This window comes from Acytostelium subglobosum (genome assembly GCF_000787575.1).
Source record: "Acytostelium subglobosum LB1 DNA, scaffold: scaffold11, whole genome shotgun sequence".
NCBI lineage: Eukaryota > Evosea > Eumycetozoa > Acytosteliales > Acytosteliaceae > Acytostelium > Acytostelium subglobosum.
This window is the reverse complement of record NW_012236522.1, coordinates 834879-851887: the sequence shown is the minus strand read 5'-3', so window position 1 is coordinate 851887 and position 17009 is coordinate 834879. Positions and strand designations below refer to the sequence as shown.

The 17009-nt window shown below is 44.6% G+C and overlaps 9 protein-coding genes across 9 annotated transcripts; 2 read left to right on the top strand and 7 right to left on the bottom strand.

The window, feature by feature from the left end:
* Nucleotides 1-74: 74 nt before the first annotated feature.
* SAMD00019534_062180 (hypothetical protein) lies at nucleotides 75-686 on the bottom strand (the record flags this gene model as incomplete). The annotated part of the gene is made up of 3 exons (XM_012898816.1): nucleotides 75-228; nucleotides 317-380; nucleotides 479-686. The coding sequence occupies 3 exons, from the start codon at nucleotides 684-686 to the stop codon at nucleotides 75-77; spliced, it is 426 nt and encodes a 141-aa protein (XP_012754270.1).
* A 738-nt stretch (nucleotides 687-1424) lies between these two features.
* Nucleotides 1425-2117, bottom strand: SAMD00019534_062170 (hypothetical protein; the record flags this gene model as incomplete). Its single annotated transcript, XM_012898815.1, has 1 exon — nucleotides 1425-2117. One exon carries the CDS (start codon nucleotides 2115-2117, stop codon nucleotides 1425-1427), a length of 693 nt encoding a protein of 230 aa, XP_012754269.1.
* Nucleotides 2118-2134: 17 nt separating this feature from the next.
* On the bottom strand, nucleotides 2135-3165 carry SAMD00019534_062160 (hypothetical protein; the record flags this gene model as incomplete). The annotated part of the gene is made up of 2 exons (XM_012898814.1): nucleotides 2135-2793; nucleotides 2877-3165. The coding sequence occupies 2 exons, from the start codon at nucleotides 3163-3165 to the stop codon at nucleotides 2135-2137; spliced, it is 948 nt and encodes a 315-aa protein (XP_012754268.1).
* Nucleotides 3166-4932: 1767 nt separating this feature from the next.
* On the bottom strand, nucleotides 4933-7103 carry SAMD00019534_062150 (hypothetical protein; the record flags this gene model as incomplete). The annotated part of the gene is made up of 4 exons (XM_012898813.1): nucleotides 4933-5739; nucleotides 5803-6719; nucleotides 6784-6822; nucleotides 6881-7103. The coding sequence occupies 4 exons, from the start codon at nucleotides 7101-7103 to the stop codon at nucleotides 4933-4935; spliced, it is 1986 nt and encodes a 661-aa protein (XP_012754267.1).
* Nucleotides 7104-7451: 348 nt separating this feature from the next.
* On the top strand, nucleotides 7452-7703 carry SAMD00019534_062140 (hypothetical protein; the record flags this gene model as incomplete). The annotated part of the gene is made up of 1 exon (XM_012898812.1): nucleotides 7452-7703. One exon carries the CDS (start codon nucleotides 7452-7454, stop codon nucleotides 7701-7703), a length of 252 nt encoding a protein of 83 aa, XP_012754266.1.
* Nucleotides 7704-8535: 832 nt separating this feature from the next.
* Nucleotides 8536-9630, top strand: SAMD00019534_062130 (hypothetical protein; the record flags this gene model as incomplete). Its single annotated transcript, XM_012898811.1, has 1 exon — nucleotides 8536-9630. A coding segment is annotated over one exon (1095 nt), but the record flags the coding sequence as incomplete, so codon positions are not given.
* Nucleotides 9631-9695: 65 nt separating this feature from the next.
* SAMD00019534_062120 (hypothetical protein) lies at nucleotides 9696-12765 on the bottom strand (the record flags this gene model as incomplete). Its single annotated transcript, XM_012898810.1, has 5 exons — nucleotides 9696-9873; nucleotides 9961-10136; nucleotides 10197-10669; nucleotides 10739-11845; nucleotides 12024-12765. The coding sequence occupies 5 exons, from the start codon at nucleotides 12763-12765 to the stop codon at nucleotides 9696-9698; spliced, it is 2676 nt and encodes an 891-aa protein (XP_012754264.1).
* Nucleotides 12766-13359: 594 nt separating this feature from the next.
* Nucleotides 13360-15311, bottom strand: SAMD00019534_062110 (hypothetical protein; the record flags this gene model as incomplete). The annotated part of the gene is made up of 5 exons (XM_012898809.1): nucleotides 13360-14121; nucleotides 14201-14410; nucleotides 14522-14614; nucleotides 14706-14964; nucleotides 15052-15311. 5 exons carry the CDS (start codon nucleotides 15309-15311, stop codon nucleotides 13360-13362), a joined length of 1584 nt encoding a protein of 527 aa, XP_012754263.1.
* Nucleotides 15312-16533: 1222 nt separating this feature from the next.
* Nucleotides 16534-16840, bottom strand: SAMD00019534_062100 (hypothetical protein; the record flags this gene model as incomplete). Its single annotated transcript, XM_012898808.1, has 2 exons — nucleotides 16534-16587; nucleotides 16697-16840. 2 exons carry the CDS (start codon nucleotides 16838-16840, stop codon nucleotides 16534-16536), a joined length of 198 nt encoding a protein of 65 aa, XP_012754262.1.
* Between the last annotated feature and the right edge of the window lie 169 nt (nucleotides 16841-17009).

Genomic DNA, 17009 nt, shown 5'->3' with positions numbered 1-17009 from the left:
AAAAGTGCACTTTAACATTATTCGTCGTCGTCCGTCGACATCAATGTCGCCGTTATGGTTCGTTTACGTTGTCTTTAATTACTATTATCATTATTGTTATTACTACTACTGCTCTGTTGCTTCTCCTGTAATGATTCTTGTGTCTTTCTATTCATCTCTGCAATCTGAGCATCCATAACCATCCTTACTCTTCTCTCTTGTACCTGTTTATTATAATTACATATTGGCCTATTAGATAGTTTGTTTGTTGAATCAGTAAGTACATCATCTCTCTCATTCATACAATCAACGACAACGGAAACATCAATGATCTTACCAATATGAGCCAGACACCAACAAGAATGTGAGTACGCCAAAGTCTGCCGCTCTCATTGGCGGTTCTGTTCAATCAATGAATGTTACATGTGAGTGAGTGAGTGAGTGATCCTCAACCAAACAACCAATCAACCAATCAATCAATCAATCAACAGATAGTTACTCGAAGTGAATATGCTTGTAAAGAACGTAACACCGACTCCTGAACCTATGCCATAGATGAGAGAGTCCTTGAAGCAAGGTATGCGAGCAGGACTATACTTCTCCCAGAATGTCTTTGGCTCTGTTGTATTGATTGGATATAAGTTGATGTTCTCATTCTCAGTGATCGATGTCTCTGACAGTGTCTTTTGTTTCTCCTGATCGCTCATCCTCTGTCTCTGTCTCTGTATCTGTCTTTATTATTATCTCTTTATCTGCTTCGACTCCAAAAACTGATCGATCGATTCAAACGAAACATTGGTTTGTTGGACATGGAGGTTTATTATGTCATCGGATTCTTTGCCTTCATTAGTGATCGCTTCAACTCATCAAGTTCTTTTTGGAGTTGATCAATCTTGGCCTGTTGCGAAGTTGTATCATTATCGGTTCCAACTACAATCGACTCTGTCTCATCATCAGAAGTATAGAATGAACCAGCACCATTAGAGTTATCATCATGCCACTCCTCCATCATTGATGTGATCCTGGCACTTGGAAATTAAATCGGTTGCTCCTTTTCCAGATTGACAGGATCGATGGCATAGAATACAACACCATTATCCACCCATACTTCATTTACGTGATCATGAGTGCGAGGTGCCTCTGAATCAAATGCAAATAGGTTGGCATTGTTGACAAATGACTTGCAACTATATCGATGGATTGGATTGTTGCACTTGTTGGTCTGCACTGGTGACACATGACCAATCACACCAATCAATGTCCAATCAGGTTCATGTTTGTTCAGTGACAAAAAGTATCTGCTCGGTCCATCACCACCTTCTTGATCAGTGAACTGATACAATGGCACTCCAGTACCACTGTCTGATGCCCAAATGACCCAACGTGGTTGGGTGGTCATCCATGGGTACGACATGCAGGTGTCGGTAGTGTAACGGTAATGGTACTCATTGCCACATGATGATTGATGTTGATGGACCTGTAGCATTGGCACACCACTCAAGAAGACTCTGTCTCCGCCAGTTGATGATCTGATTCCTGATGCATAACCATGATGGTCCGTTGACATATGTTCCATCGTTGGAGACTTCTGTTAGGTCCTCAGTGAGGATTCGGATGTTCTGTGGCAGGACATATCCACCTTGGACCAATGCTCGAGAATGCTCCTGGATTTGGAACTCGATGCTCTGATTGGGCTGTTCGACTGTGTTGTAGTATGACAACCCTACCAAGAGAGCTTTGGTGACACTACCAGCTGGATGGGGAAGTGTCGAATTGTATGCTGGCTCAGCTCTGAAGATGTTGCCAACTGCCTTGTTGCTTGGTATGATTGCCATTGGTGTTTGATGTTGATACATGTTGGTCAACATAGGCACGGTGAAGAGTGGTGCTTCATCGTCGATCAATCCATTCTGTGCGCTGCTCACCAGGGATGCCGGAGTCACTGGCTCCCATGATCCAACGCACACCTGGATATTCCTGCCATTGAATGATTCGAATGCTGATCCAGGACATGCACCACGAGTGCCTATCACTGAGTAGGTAGACTCTGGTCCCACACAAACAAACTGACATGCACCAATCATTGTCAAAGCCATCATCTGGTAACGATTGGACTGTGGTGTCGCAGGTGTTCCCATCGATTGCTGAACCGAGATCAGTACAAACTGACCAACTGGGAGTGCTTGAATGAAGTTGTACAACACCTGCATTGAGCATCCGATCCAGATGTGTTGAAGTAGTATGGGCTGGCGGCTCCACTGGCAGCATCAACCGTGACAAGGTTGATTCCATTCGTGGTCGTGGGCAGGGCGGATTGATTGTTGACCATGATCCGACTCTGTTGTCCAGAGGTGACACAGAAGGTCAGACCAGTGTTGGTGTAGAGTGACTTCAATGGGAATCGAAGGTCACATGCTGTGTATGAACTGGCTGATGCAATACACTCACTCATCACTCTCGTATCACCTGTGAGATTGAGACCAACAGTTGAGATGATACAGTATGATTGATTGGATGTGAAGGACGTCATCAACTTGGAACCAAGGTAGTTGGTGATGGTGTCTCGGGCAGTGCCCAGGTAAGTGCCGGCCGCTCCAAGAGTTGACAATGCAACTATGGTGCCTTGGGGCAGGGCTTTGATATCAGAAGTGAAATGGATACTTGGTCGAGGTTGAGTTGCAGCATTAGTTGTGTCATAGTTGTTTGACATGATCACCGTGCTGTTGGTGGGATTGATGGCCACAACATTCAATCCAGGTCCAAAAGTACCAGAGACTGGTAGTCCATTGATGAGGATATAAGGTTCTGGTGTAACTGTTGGTACCTGATTGATTGAGGAGGTTAGGTTAGAGATTGATGGATTGATTGATCGAGTGAATGAGTGTGTGGATACATACAGCATTGGATGCAGCCTTGATGTGGACATATGGCTTGACAGGTTTGAAATGTCTCTTGAAGTTTTGGTCCTGTGTATGAGAGGATCTCGGGTACTGAGCCAGATGGTGATCCCTTTGGTCCAATCAATGCATATGACGATGATGAAGTGATTGGGTTGATAGTCACCTTGGCACTACATGTGGTCATTGCGAAGGCAAGGTTGTCCGAGATGGCAAAGTCTTGACTGGGTGCTCCGGTGAAGATGACAACGAGGGTACCAGCGGTGATGGAAATGATGTCAGCGATCATTTGAAGGGTGCTATTGACTGATGTACTTCTCACATCATAGTTGCGAGCAAAGTACACTTTGCCATCGACATCACTGATGCCACATCAGCAGACCTGCATTTCCTTGGAATGTGACGGGCATACCCAGAGTACGGAATCCGGTCGGTACGGTTACGGTTTGAGGAAAATTTTTTTGATTGAATACCGGTTTGATCTTATCCAATCCGGTAGACTAAGACTCCGTATCTAGCCTACCCACTGACCTGGTTATATCTAGATTTTTATTTTAATTGATTTCGATCTGTTGTTTTGATCGGGTACTGTACTGGGGTGTTGTAATCACTCATTCTTTCATTCATTAATCTTAGTCATTGTCATTCATTGTTATTCATTCACTCTCATTCATTCATTCATTCTTATTTATTTGTAATGATACATGTGGTGCACTACCCACTACTTACCGGTTTTTTGCACAGACACAAAGTTCTTCCTCTTGTATCATGTATCCTGTATCCTTTATCTGTATCTAGTATCCTGATCTTGTATCTTGTATATATCTTGTACCCAAACTGTGTTTAGGATTCAGGATAATGAGTGCAGTACAGATCATAGACCAGTAATCCCTATATAAATAATAAACGAGTTAATAGAAACAACCAACAAGATACAGATACAGGATACATCACTAGATACAAGATGAATTACGATTATTGAAAGGACGCGGGTTGAAATATTGGGGGGGTAGGGGGGTTTCACCCCTCATAAATGCGCATGAGCCTGAGACGTCACCCACAAGTCTGGGGGAACCTGACGGTTGTCTTCGGTATCCATTTTTTGATCTGGTCCGGTTCCGGTGCGGTTGGCAAAGTCACCGGTTGATAGTATTCGGTCGAAAAGGGTCTCGGTCGTAACCGTACCACCGGATTCCGTACTCTGGTAGTGCCTGCTTCGTCAGTTCCGTCAGAAGGTGTATTCTCAAAGGCCAACTATATATTTTCTAGAGTCCAAGTTTGATTGGTCCATCATTGATAGATGGCCATTGCACGAGGGCTTTGTCTCAACTGTTGCCTCAAAGATCCAACAGGCCTTGACACACTTTGCCAATGAAGCCAAGCGACTCAATCTAATTGGTGAGGCTGCCCAGCCAGTCCTCCTATTCAGCGCACACTCACTGCCAATGCGAACTGTTGAGCGAGGCGACCCATATCCAACAGAGGTGGCGGCGACTGTATCTGCCGTCGTCCAGACCCTAGGCGATCAGGTGCCACAACACATACTTTGTTGCCATCCATCAATCATATGTTATTAAGAACAATTTGTCTTGTTCTCTTTGGTCCATAGACCCAAGAATATGACTCCTCCTCAATGTGTGTGGATGGCTCGTGCTGGCGCTGCTTTGTCGCTGGCGCTCACATTGCGTCGCTATCGCGACTTCATTTCTCACTGTCAGAAGTTTCAATACTTATTAAAAACTTATATWAATATTTTTATAGTTACTTAGTTAATTAAGTTAATACAAATAATGGAAAAGTACTAAAATAATATTAATAGGGATTTGGAAATTACAACATAACTTCTTAATTAAAATARCTTTGAGGAAAAAAATAATAATAACATTGGTGCAAATGAATACATGTACTCAWTTGTGGATGATGCATGATAGACTTTTAGATACGAAGAAGCATCTTGTAGAGCTCAGGAGAGAGGAAGTATTTGAGGCCATCATAAGTGTGTTGGGGGTCACCTATCACCATCAGTCCTGCAGACATCGCTGAAGTGCTGCTGAAACTAGTTTTTGAGAGGAATGTTGAACTGTTGAACCTCTGTCATTGGTGTCTTGACACTGAAGGATGTGAAGTCCTGGTTGTACTGGATGTGCCAACAATGATCTCTGATAGGTGAGTCCTTTGAGGTGAAGTTGAGGACCGCCCACTGAGTGATGTCTTTGTCGACCATAATGTAGTACTTTCCACCTGGAAGGAATCTGTTAATGTGTTCGTCCAATGTTGCTGGTTCGCCCTCTCTTAGCAGCTCGATTGCCCACTTCTTTCCTCCGTTGATATAAAAATCGACATATCCGGTTGATTTGAAACATGGGCCAACGTTTGGACTGATGTGGATGTTTGTCCCAACCAATTTGGTTGCGGCATGGAAGAACTCGTTCTGCCAGACTTGCTCGTTTGGTTTAGAGTCGCGCTTGGTTTCGACTGATTTGTGCTCCAATGCTTGTTGAGACCCAAGTAGGATTGAGGATCTCATTCTCACCAATGAATGGTAGATGAAGTCTCCAAAATCTGTTGGTTGATAGCTTTCCGAGACTTTTGAACCAAACAGTTCTGTGTAGTAGAGCGTTCGAAGAAGTGGGCAGACAAACTTGAAAGTGGAAGTTTGTGCATCATCGTGCATGAAATCATCCTCATCGTCCTCATCGTCCTCATCCTCATCCTCATCCTCATCATCCTCATCATTCTCGGTTATGAGGTCCTGGGGGCTCACTTGTAGCGAGGACGATGAAGTTGGTGTGTCCACATCCATGGGAGTACTGATGATATCAGGTACAATGGCTCCTTTCTTGACCAAACTCTGAATAGGAGCCTATGTATATCATATGTGTAAACCAATTTATCCTATTTTTGTTGTGGGATTGCGAATACATACACCAAACGGCGCAGAGAAAAGCTGGGAACGCTGGAGAGAAAGGAGCATGGACGATAACACCTCGTTCTCTTGTTTGGAGAATTGATTTGGTCTTTGGTAGGCTCGGCTACCCTTTGCAGAGTCATAGAACTGTTTGGAGTGAAGATACAGACGAATCTCGGAAGGATCGATGATCTGCTCCTTTGCCTTGTCCTTGAACCTGTTGTTCAATCCTTTAAGTGCCATGACGACAAGTCCAACATGCCCACTAGTCATTTCCCAAAGGAGTGATTGTAGCTCGGGAGTGAATGGGAGCTTCGTTCTCTTTCGAGACAAGCTCTTTTCCTGAAGAAACTCAGAGAGCTCCGATTCAGAGAAGTTAAGGTGATCAATGCCAAGACAGTGAACTATGTTGACTGGTGTGCAGAGTCCGTCAATGTATCTCTGGTAGTATGCTGACACAAGAAGAATTGACAGCTTGGGGAGGGTGGACCAGATTTGAACAAGTCCCTTCATCTTTGTCCAAAACTGATGGAGTGGTTGGTTGATCTGTGTGTATGTGAGTTGTGTTTCGTCAACGATGAGGAACACTGGATGTTCTGAGGCAAGAGAAGTGATTGCATTCCATGAGGTACCAGCGAAATGTTCCCATGATGTTTCGAAATCCTCATTTGATTTCTGACTCCAAACAAATGAATATCTGCGGACATATGTATCGCCATGATTGTCAATGATGAACTGCTCCAGCAACTGAGTGATTGATGTCTTTCCAGAGAAAGGTGGGGCACGAAGGAGGACCAAGTGATGTTTCGAAACATAATCGTACAGCTTCTTCACTGTGTTATGTCTCGGGAGTGTATTGCGTGATCCAATAGTGATGCCTTCATCGGACTGCTCTGATAGGACACTCGGTTTGAGTTGTCGTGCGAATGGTATGTCTAATATAAAAGTGACAAGTTAGCATAGTAAGCAAACACATCACTCACTCTCATTTGTACTTACGAGCTTGGCCTCCTTGTGATCCTATAGGGGCAGCAGGGGCTTGAGTGTGTATGTTAGTATTGAATGAAGACATTGCCAAGATGTTGTTTGTACTTACGAGCTGGGGGCTTGATGGCATCTACAACAATCATCGCATCACCAAGGGCAAGTGATAATGGAGGACTTTGAAGAATGGCTAGTGTGAGCAGGGGCAATGATCTTCCATCGATCTTGGCAATCCTAAAGAGATCATGCACTTTGGGATCCGACAGCTTCAGAGATTCGATCCACTTGGCAACCTCTTCGATTGTGGCTTGTGGTGAAGGTTGGGAGGTGGACATTGTTCGATGAGAGGTATAGTTGATGAGCAATGTGAATGAGGAATATTTCACTATCAGTTGGGGAATATGAGAGGTTGTTGTATTATTATTTGTTGTTGATGTTGTTGTGAATAATGAATGAGTGAGAACCAAAGCTGAGACTGATGTGGTGAAGGGTGATCTGCTTGTCCCTTTTTGGAAACTCAAAAAATATTAATCAAATTAAACAAACAATTTATCTCTAACTAACAGATATAACATGTCAAAGAGTACTATTGGGACGAGAACCCTGATACATCCACAGGCAGTTGATGGCCAACAAATAGATTCAAAGTGATATAAACTAATTATCTCTAGTTAGTATATAGAATGAGTAGATCAACCAGAGACATTGGCGGCAGACTGAAGAAGACAGGTGTGACTGAGATCAAGGTCAATGGCAACTACACCAGAGAACAGATCGAAAGGATAGCACAAGACAGCGACACTCTCGCAAGATACGGCGCTAACGCCAGGATAGAAGTCGTGCTCGACTACGGCAACAAACTATATCGATCAGGCAGGTTCACGAAAGTAGGCGAGCCGATCATCATGTTTGATCCTCACGAGTCACTCAGTTGATCGAACAGTAAGCAACTCCCAATCTGTCGCCATCCAGCGACAATGTGATTGCCGTGTTGAATTCATGGCAGCCAAGTGATGGTGATGTCAACTACATCTTCTACATTGGCCATGGAATGAACAATAAGGGTGATTACCTATTTGATTTACCCGACGCAAATACAGGTGGTACATTAATCCAATCGCACATCCCCCTAAATCCTAGAGTCAACACGACAGTGTTGATCAACAGTTGCCATGCTGGTTTGTTCTTTGACAACGACCCTCAGTTCCAACCTTGTTTTGGACTTCCTGCGTGCCAAGCAGGTACAGTTACGAATATCGAGCCCACAGAGAAGCTGAATGATTCCCTCAAACTCCGAATGGACTACCAAGTCGTGGTCTGGTGCCTTGGTGTGCCAAACCTGAAGTACGGCCACTTATTGTTTCAAATCAAGGATGAGCCTGGCGACTTCAAATATGGTACACCTTACCTGGTACCATTCACTGGACGAGATGGAAACTCCTACTTCCTTGCACCAGTCTATCTTCCTAGTCCCACGCCAAAGTATATCAAACAACAACAAGACAGAGGAACTAACTCAAACAAGGATCGAATAGTAAAACATAAATTTTGAATTAAAAGAGTGATTGATTGACCAATTTACAAAAGTGGCATCCATGAGACCTCAAGATTGATTGTTTACAGATATCTGCGACTCATAATTAATAGACTATTCTTTAATGAACTTGAACACATCATTTGGATTGATCAAGAGCTTCATAAGAGGTATACATCATAGATCATTGATTGCATTGCAATCAAAAGAATGAATGAATGTAAAGTTAACACAATGCTGATACTCTCTTGAAACAAACAGCACCAAATGGAAGCTCATTTCATCCAACACTGAGGATGAGCGCTGCACTGCTCACTCAATACGGCGAGTCACTAGAGAATATACAGGTGGCGAATGATCTAAAGGTACAGATGCCAGAGGGCCCACAGGTCCTGTTAAAGGTTCTTTCATCAAGTTTGAACCCTCTGGACAATGAGATGCGCAAGGGCTATGCAAGGAGCATCGTATCGCTGCGGCCTGAGCAACAGATGCCCATGATCCTCGGCAGAGACTGTGTAGGCGAGGTTGTTCACGTCGGCAACGATGTATGGGACTATCGTGTTGGCGACCGTGTGTGGGCGGCCAACGCGCCATTCTCCAATGGCACACATGCCCAGTACGTAGTGATGAATGAGAGCGACATTGCTAGGAGTCCCGCCAACCTGTCCGACACGCAGGCTGCCAGTGTCCCATTCGCTGCACTCACAGCATGGAATGCGATATTCAACACTGCCAACATCACCTCTGGTATGCGAGTGTTGGTCAATGGTGCCAATGGAGGCGTCGGATTCTTCTCAGTGAACCTACTCAAGAAACATCTTGGATGCATCGTTGGCGCCACTTGCCAACGTCACAACTTTGACAAGATACAAAAGGCTGGCGCCGACATCCTGATCGATTACACCGACTCCACATCATCATCTCTTCGTCCAGACGTTAACAACAAGTTTGATGTTGTACTCAACTGCGTGGATGGCGGTGCGGCAATGCAAGAGAAGTGTATTAGTTGGCTAAGACCGGGCGGTCACTACGTCTCATTCAACGGACCATTGGTGCGTGACAGCGACAAGGAGGGCGTGCTGATCGGTCTGTCCAGGGGAGTGCTGGATCAGAATCTAAAACAGAAGGCGCATGCGGACAGCATCAAGACCAGCAACTCATTGTTCGTACCATCAAGCAGCACACTTCGAAGGATTACCAAGATGTTTGAGGACAACCTCTTGCAGACCAACGTTGGACAAGTCTTCCCATTGGCCAACATCAAAGATGGATACCAATGCTACATGGATGGACGATCAAATGGCAAGATAGTCTTTGATCATCGCTCTCAATGAACCAATCACTTGTACACTACTGTACATTACATTACAACATGTCAATCAAACAAACAAGTTTATTTCGAATGGAATGCACCTAGGTAGGACGAGGTGATGTTCCAGAGTGAGCTGGACTTCCTGGCATCCATCACCTTGTTCAACTCCTCTGGTGTAAACTGCATCAAAGTCGACAGCACTGGTATCAATGACTCGTCCTCCTTCTCCAAGAACTTTACCAATATATTCTTAACATATCTATTTGATGTGATTGATTGATTGAGGTAAGAGGTGGTGTCAGTCAAGTGTCAATGCATTGATTGCTCTTGTTGTTGTTGTCCATACTCAAGGTTTGATCCCTCTCTGGAACTGGAACGTTCAAGCTTCCTTATCTCCTCCTTGAGTAACTTCTCCTGTTCAAAATGCTTCTGCTCCATCTTCTCACTCTCTGCCAACAGTTGTTTCAACAGACTTGCTTGAGCATTGGCCTTGCGTAACTCTTCGTCTCGAGATGCCTGGGACTGAATGATTGATTGAGTTAATATGTGCCATGTCCAATCATCATAGCTTGTATGACATACTCTTGCATATTCATTTAGTATTCTCTCGACTTCGAGAGGTAGTGATTGAGGCAGTTCCAGTGATGAGAATGTGTCCTCACGAGGCGGGAGTACATTGGATGATGATGGCAAGAGATGTTCGATGCTGAACTTGGAGTCCAACTCCTCTGGATTGACAAGTTGTCTTGTCTCACCAGTTGACGTCGATGAATTGGATTCCAATGTCCTATCGCCACCACCACTTATTCCTGAATTGCCATCATGGACTCCATTGTTGCCAACAACAAGGTTGTTATCATTGTGAGCATGATCATCATCTGTTTCATTGAGATTGATAGGTCTTAGTTTATCCACCTCTGTTTTGAGACTTTGAATTGAATGCTTTTGCTCCTCAATCAATCTATCCTTCTCTCGCATCAATGAGTTACTATTCCTCTTGAAGAAGTTCAACTGTGACTGCAACTCAATCATCCTCTCATCGCGTTGCCTCAGCTCTATGTACATAGTTGCAAGGGTCAGTCATGTGTGTTGGTTGACTCTCTCAAGTCAGTTGCGTGACATACCCTTCTCATAATCAATCTGGTCCTCTTTGTTGCTGTTGGCAGGTGCTGCTCGCAGTGTTGCCAGCTGAGTGTTCAGGTCCTCGATCGTATCTACATGCGCCTGACTCTCTTTCTGAAGTGCGCCAACCTGTTTCTGATGTGCGGCTTGTTCGCCATCCATTCGCTCCTGGAGCCCGCTCAGCTCATCGGTCAATCGTGCCACCTCGCCAGTTAACTCCTCGACCTTGGCGGCCAGTTGCTGTTTGTCCTCTGCGTACTGTTGCTGCTGCTTGGCCAGTGCCTCCTCGATAGCGGCACTGACATCAATCTCGTCCATGTGATCCTGCTGCACCTCCTGCTTCTGCTTTAGTGCGTGATGAACCTTGATGCGATAGTCATTGTACTCATCCTGTGCCTGTTTCAGATTGGCATTGGTGCTGGCCAGCTGACTGTCCAATATCTTGATCCTTTGCAGGTTGTAGTCATAGTTGCGTTTCATCTCGTGGAACTCATTGGCCACGGACTCGCTCTCGTCGCGACACACCTCCAGCTCCTTGACCTTGGCGCTTAGTTCATTGATCGTGTCGCCCAGCTCCTTGATCCGGTCGTTCAACGCAGTTGTCTCGGTGTTCTTGTCGGCGATCTGTTTCTTCTGCTCTGAGACATGCTTCTGTGCGACCACCAGCAGGTTCTTGAGCTTGAGTACCTTCTCGTTCAGCTTCTTCTCTTCCTCCTCCAGGTGCTCGCTTGCCGATACCTTGGTCGCCAGCAATGTGTTGACCTCCTCCTCGCGGCTGCGTTGCTGTGTCTGGAGCGCCGACAGTTGGTCGTCCTTAGCCTTGATCGTCTGGGCCAGCTTGGCCAGCTCGCCAGTCACCCGCTCAACTTCTCGTTCTGTCTCTTCCATTGTCTGTTGTAGCTGTTGTAACTGTGCATCCTTTGTCTTGAGCAACTCCTGTACAGATGCCAAATCATCACTCAATCTCTTTTTCTCATTATCTCTGCCTGTGAGTGCCTCCATTGTTCGCCTCAGTTCATCGTCTCTTGTGCGTAGCTGTTCACCTACATCATTGAAGGCTGCTCCCTTCTCTATCAACTCCTGTGTCAAACGACTGATCTCCTCTCTTGCTTGATTTGAGTGAATCTGTTGCCTCGTGTATTTGCTCTTGCAAAWTTCGCCTCATTCTCTCTCTCTCTCTCATTCTCTTTCTGTTCAGGSKCTGCTTAGGCTCCTCGTGTTGTTGATGTTGTTGCAGTTGCTGTTGTTGTAGCTGCAATCGTTCAACCTCTGCTTTGTATGAATCACGCTCATCGTTGGCACTTGAGACATTGCTCCACAGTTGATCAATCTCTTGTTGGAGCTGGAATATTGATGATCTGAGTTGCTGGACCTCTTCGACATGTGCAGCGTTCGAGCTGGTTGTCTTGGTGGTGGGATCACTGCCCTGATCTTGTTGCTGGTCGTCCGATGGTTCGTGTGATGGGTCGCTGCCACGGTCCTGTTGCTGATCGTCCGTGGCCTCCTTGCTGTTGTCATTGCTGCCGTCGACACTGCTTGTGTTGTTCTGTATCTCCAAGTCCTGCACCTTGTTGAGAAGCTCGTTGATCTCGCGCTGCAACGACTCACGCTGCGTGTCGGCCTGTTGCATCATTCGCTGACGCTCCTCGGCAGCCGCGCGCATTATATCACCATGTTGTTGGATGGCTTGTTGTAGACGTGCACGCTCCTCCACATACATCTTCTTCTCGATTTGGAAGCGAGCGTGCAGCTCCTCCTCAATGCGCTCCCTCTCCATCACGGCGGTCTTGACCTTGTCCTCGAGCGACTTGATCATCGTGCCCATTATCTGTTTCTGATGTACTGCCTCCTCCTCCATATTTGCAATCTTTGCTGTGGCATCACCATTCTCCTTCTTCAATCTCTGATACACTGATTCCAACTTCTTAATATGCACAGCCTGTTTCTTTATAAACTCTGCAAGTTCCTCCCTTGATGATTTCTCAAGGGATACAGGTGGAGCCCCTTGTTGTTGTTGTTGGTCTGACATTGAATGATTGATTGATTGATTGATATATACTATTTATACACTATACAATATATCTATATAACAACCAACACGAATGAATGAATGAATAGTTGAATGAATGTTTGAATGAATGAAGTTGAGAATGGAGTGAGCCTATGTGGCAGTTCATTTTAATTTATGGGTTTGCCAACTTCAAATTGATTGGATCGATCAAAGATGATGATGGGATGATGGATGATGAAGGTGATGTTGGGAGTTTGTTTATTGTTTGATGGTAGTAAATATAATTAATTCATACAGGGTTTGTTGTTATTGTGTTGGAGGATGTGGCTTAATCCTTGCCACTCCATCCGCTCTCTCCATCATCCATTGATTGATTGATGATCAAGAGAGTAAAAGATTATTTGTTTGAGCTGTTGGTAGTATTGACTTTGTTGTGTACTGACGTATGAGGATGTGGATGTTGATGTGGATGTGGATGGGTATACTATATAGTGGAGGTGAAGGGCATTATATATCCCCCAAAAGGTTGAGTTGGAGTTGTAGTTGGAGTTGGAGTGTTGGAGTTGGATCGATTGGTACGTGGGGATAATGGAAATAGTTTGGGGACTATTGTCAGAACTTGAGTGTCTCTCGTGGTCCAATAGTTCCAAATTGTTCTCTCATCGCCTCAAAGTTCCTGTATGTATAGCCAATGAATGGGATGTCAAATGAGTTGATCTTCCTCCTGGATTTAGACTCTTGAGCATGTGGCTGGGGGATGGGCTCGGCGGGCACGTGCGCAGGCTCCTCATCATAGTGATCAAAGTTGGACGTGTCGGTGGCCGACGTCACCGTGGGGATGATGGGCGGCGTCGACTCTCTCAACGTCTTCCAGTTGACGCCACGGAAGAATGGATGTGCCTGGATCTCCTCGGCGCCGTTGGCTCCAATGCGGCGGTTAGGGTCGGTCAGGAAGCGCTCGATCAGGTCCTGTGCCTCGGCGCTTAGCGACACCTCGGCCTTGGCCTCCTCCATGATCTTGGGCAGCGTGTACTTCCAGTTCATGATCTTGTGATAGGTCTCGCGCTGTGTCTCGGAGCAGAAGGGTGGGTAGCCCACGAGCATCTCAAACATGATCACGCCGACGCTCCACCAATCGCACTCTGCGCTGTATCCGTTCTGCATCAGCACTTCGGGCGCTGTGTAGTCGGGAGTGCCCACGTTGGAGTAGGCCAGTACGCGACGCTGTCTCTTCCACGAGTCGAACCTTGCCGAGCGACCTTGCAGAGTCTGGTCGTCCTCGCTCAAATTGTCGCCCTGGTACTTCTTATATATCTCTGCCAATGTTGGCACTCTATTTGTCTCCAGTCCAGTGCACAGTCCAAAGTCACTGACCTATTTATCGCGGGACAAAGTTGTTAGTGACCTTGATTGATTGGATATGATTGGATTGATTGGATTGAATGATCATTACCTTAATATGTCCTTTGTTATCGATCAACAAGTTGTCGGGCTTGATATCTCGATGGATGTAGTTCATTCGGTGGATGGAGTGCAGGGCCAGCACTGTTTCGGCAATGTAGAACCTGGTGGCATCCTCGGTGAATGTATCATACTTTATCAACTGTGTCATCATATCGCCTCCTGGAACATACTCCATAATCAAATACAAGTAGTAGGTATCCTATGTAATGTTTGATTGATTGATTGAATGATTGATTGAGTGTGTGAGTGAGCCATCGTCGAGGGATGGACTTGGCGACCGGTCGGGTCACCATGTTATGGCGATACTCACTTGGAATGAATAATACAGACTGACAATCCAAGGGTTGTTCCCATTGATGTTATTGTCGGCTAAGATATCTCTCTCGCTTCTAACGTGTACAGTCTAGACATTTGTGGATGTGATGGATGGGATGGGATGTGTCAGTCATTGAAGTTGGATGTATGAATGAATGAATGGATGGAAACAGACATACCTGTTGCCTCTCGATCATCTTTGACTTGTCCAGCTTCTTCATTGCGAATACTTTGTTGTTCTTCTTCATGCGCACGAGACGTACTTCACCAAACGCTCCACGTCCAATGATCTTTATCGACTCGAATGAATGTCCCGTCAAACGTATTCTACGCGACTTGATATACTCTGTCTCTCTCCTATCCAACTCTCTTCTCTTGATTGATCTCTGTTCATCCTTTAGACTCAGCTCCTCCATCTTTCGTTCCAAGAATACTCGTCTAATATATATTTGATTGATTGATTGAACAAATGAGTCAGTCAATCAGTGTCACATCATGTCATGTGATGATCAATCATAATCATACCTCTCTTCACGCTCTTTCAATGATTTGAATAGCTGTGTATAATATTGCTCGATGGAGACCTTTGTGGCAATGGCAGCGTCCAACGTCTCTTTGGAGTACGTCGATATATCCTGCTCATTCTCATCAATCTCGCAATCGCATTCATCATCGTCATCAGAGCTGTATTCCTGCTGTTGTTGCTCTATATCATCATTATCCTTGATGGACAACTCTCCCATCTGCTTGACTGTCCCAGTCGTCGTGGTCGTTGAACTATCCATCATCTCTATCCCTATCTAACTTCTCACTCTATATATATATATGATTGATTGATTGATTGATGTTGTAATGGTATATTATGTGGCAGTAGTAGTAGTAGCAGTAGTTGTTGTTATTATGATGCAATCAAATGTTGGAATGAATGAATGAATGACAAGTATATGTTTGATAAGTATGATTGACTTGATTGATTGATTGAATGAATGATGTTGAAGTTAAGATGATTGGTGTGTGTGTGTATGTCAGGTGAGGCAGGAGGGAGAGATAGAGACAAGAGAGAGAGAGAGAGAGGAAGCAGTCAGTCAACCTGACACCTTTACTTTAGTTTTATTAAAAAAAAAACAATATTAATATTGTTGAAGGGTGTGCTTGACGGTTGAACCTTGTGTTGTTTGTTGATGGTATTGTTGTTGTTTTGTTTAGTGAGTGTGTGTGGTTTGATGTATGTTGGTTTGTGTGTGTGTGTGTGTGTGTGTGTGGTTCGGTTGATTGTTTGTGTGTTAGTTAGAGTCTTACACGAGTGGGATGTAGTGTCAATCAATGGACATCACCACACACACAAATTATATTTGAGGGAAGGAGATGGCCCTGCCTGTCATGGGACCTCATATCCAATAAACTTTACATCTTTCAAATCACACCAGAACCGTTTAAATATTGCATATGATTGATTATGAAGCTCATCCAACAACAACAACAACTACAACAATCATCATCATCATCAACTTTAAGCATTGTCACAATGCAATGCATTCCCACGATCGTGGTCCTCATCAATGATTGATCATTGTCTTTGAAGAGTAGAAGTTAAAGTCAAAAATAGCTTGCCAACTATAGTTGTGTGACCTCATTGGAGGACTCGCATTCCCCAATGTTGTTGTTGTTGCCTCTTCTGCAGTTGATGCCGCATCTGTTTCCATGCTCGCTCGAGCACACTCACTCACCTCACTCACTCATTAAGTAAGTATGTATGTATGGTATGGTATGTATGATGATCATCCATTCGTAGTCGATCGATCATTTATTGATGTGTTGTTGGAGTTGATGCTTCGGATATATATATGTTTCTGTATGTCTGCTTGCTGCTGTCGCTATTGCTACTGCTGTTCGTTCATCATCATCACCATTATATTCCACCTCAACTTCTACTACTATGTGCATTTCTAATCTAAAAGGTGTAACAGTGTCTTTGTTGTATGTGTAGTGTATATGTCGCGACAATGCTTATTGAGAGAGTCCCTTTGACTGACGCTCAACCAAGACATCCTTCCAGAGTTTCTGTTTGTTTGATTGATCGTTTGATTGTTTGAGAATGGTCAGTCATACTGATGATGATCATAATGTATGTCGACATCGTCATGTGTATTCAATCAATGAATGTACGTACACCCTTGTTGACGCTGTCCCAAGTGCAGTTGACGACACCGTGGATTGAGCTCTCAAAGACAAAGGCACCAACGATGGCGGTGGCAATGAAAGTTGAGTTTCTCTTGAAGAGTGTTTGGTACAAGAATCCAGTGAGTCTAGACATATCTTAATCTTGTGTGTATGTTATATATATTGATATACTTTAAAAAAAGGTATGTTAGAGTAGAGATAATGTTTGTGTGGAGGTAGGAACTACTCTGGGAGTCACTGATCGTCTGTGGGGTGATTGCAGAGTGAAAAAATAAAATGAAAATAGTTATAATGAACTTCGA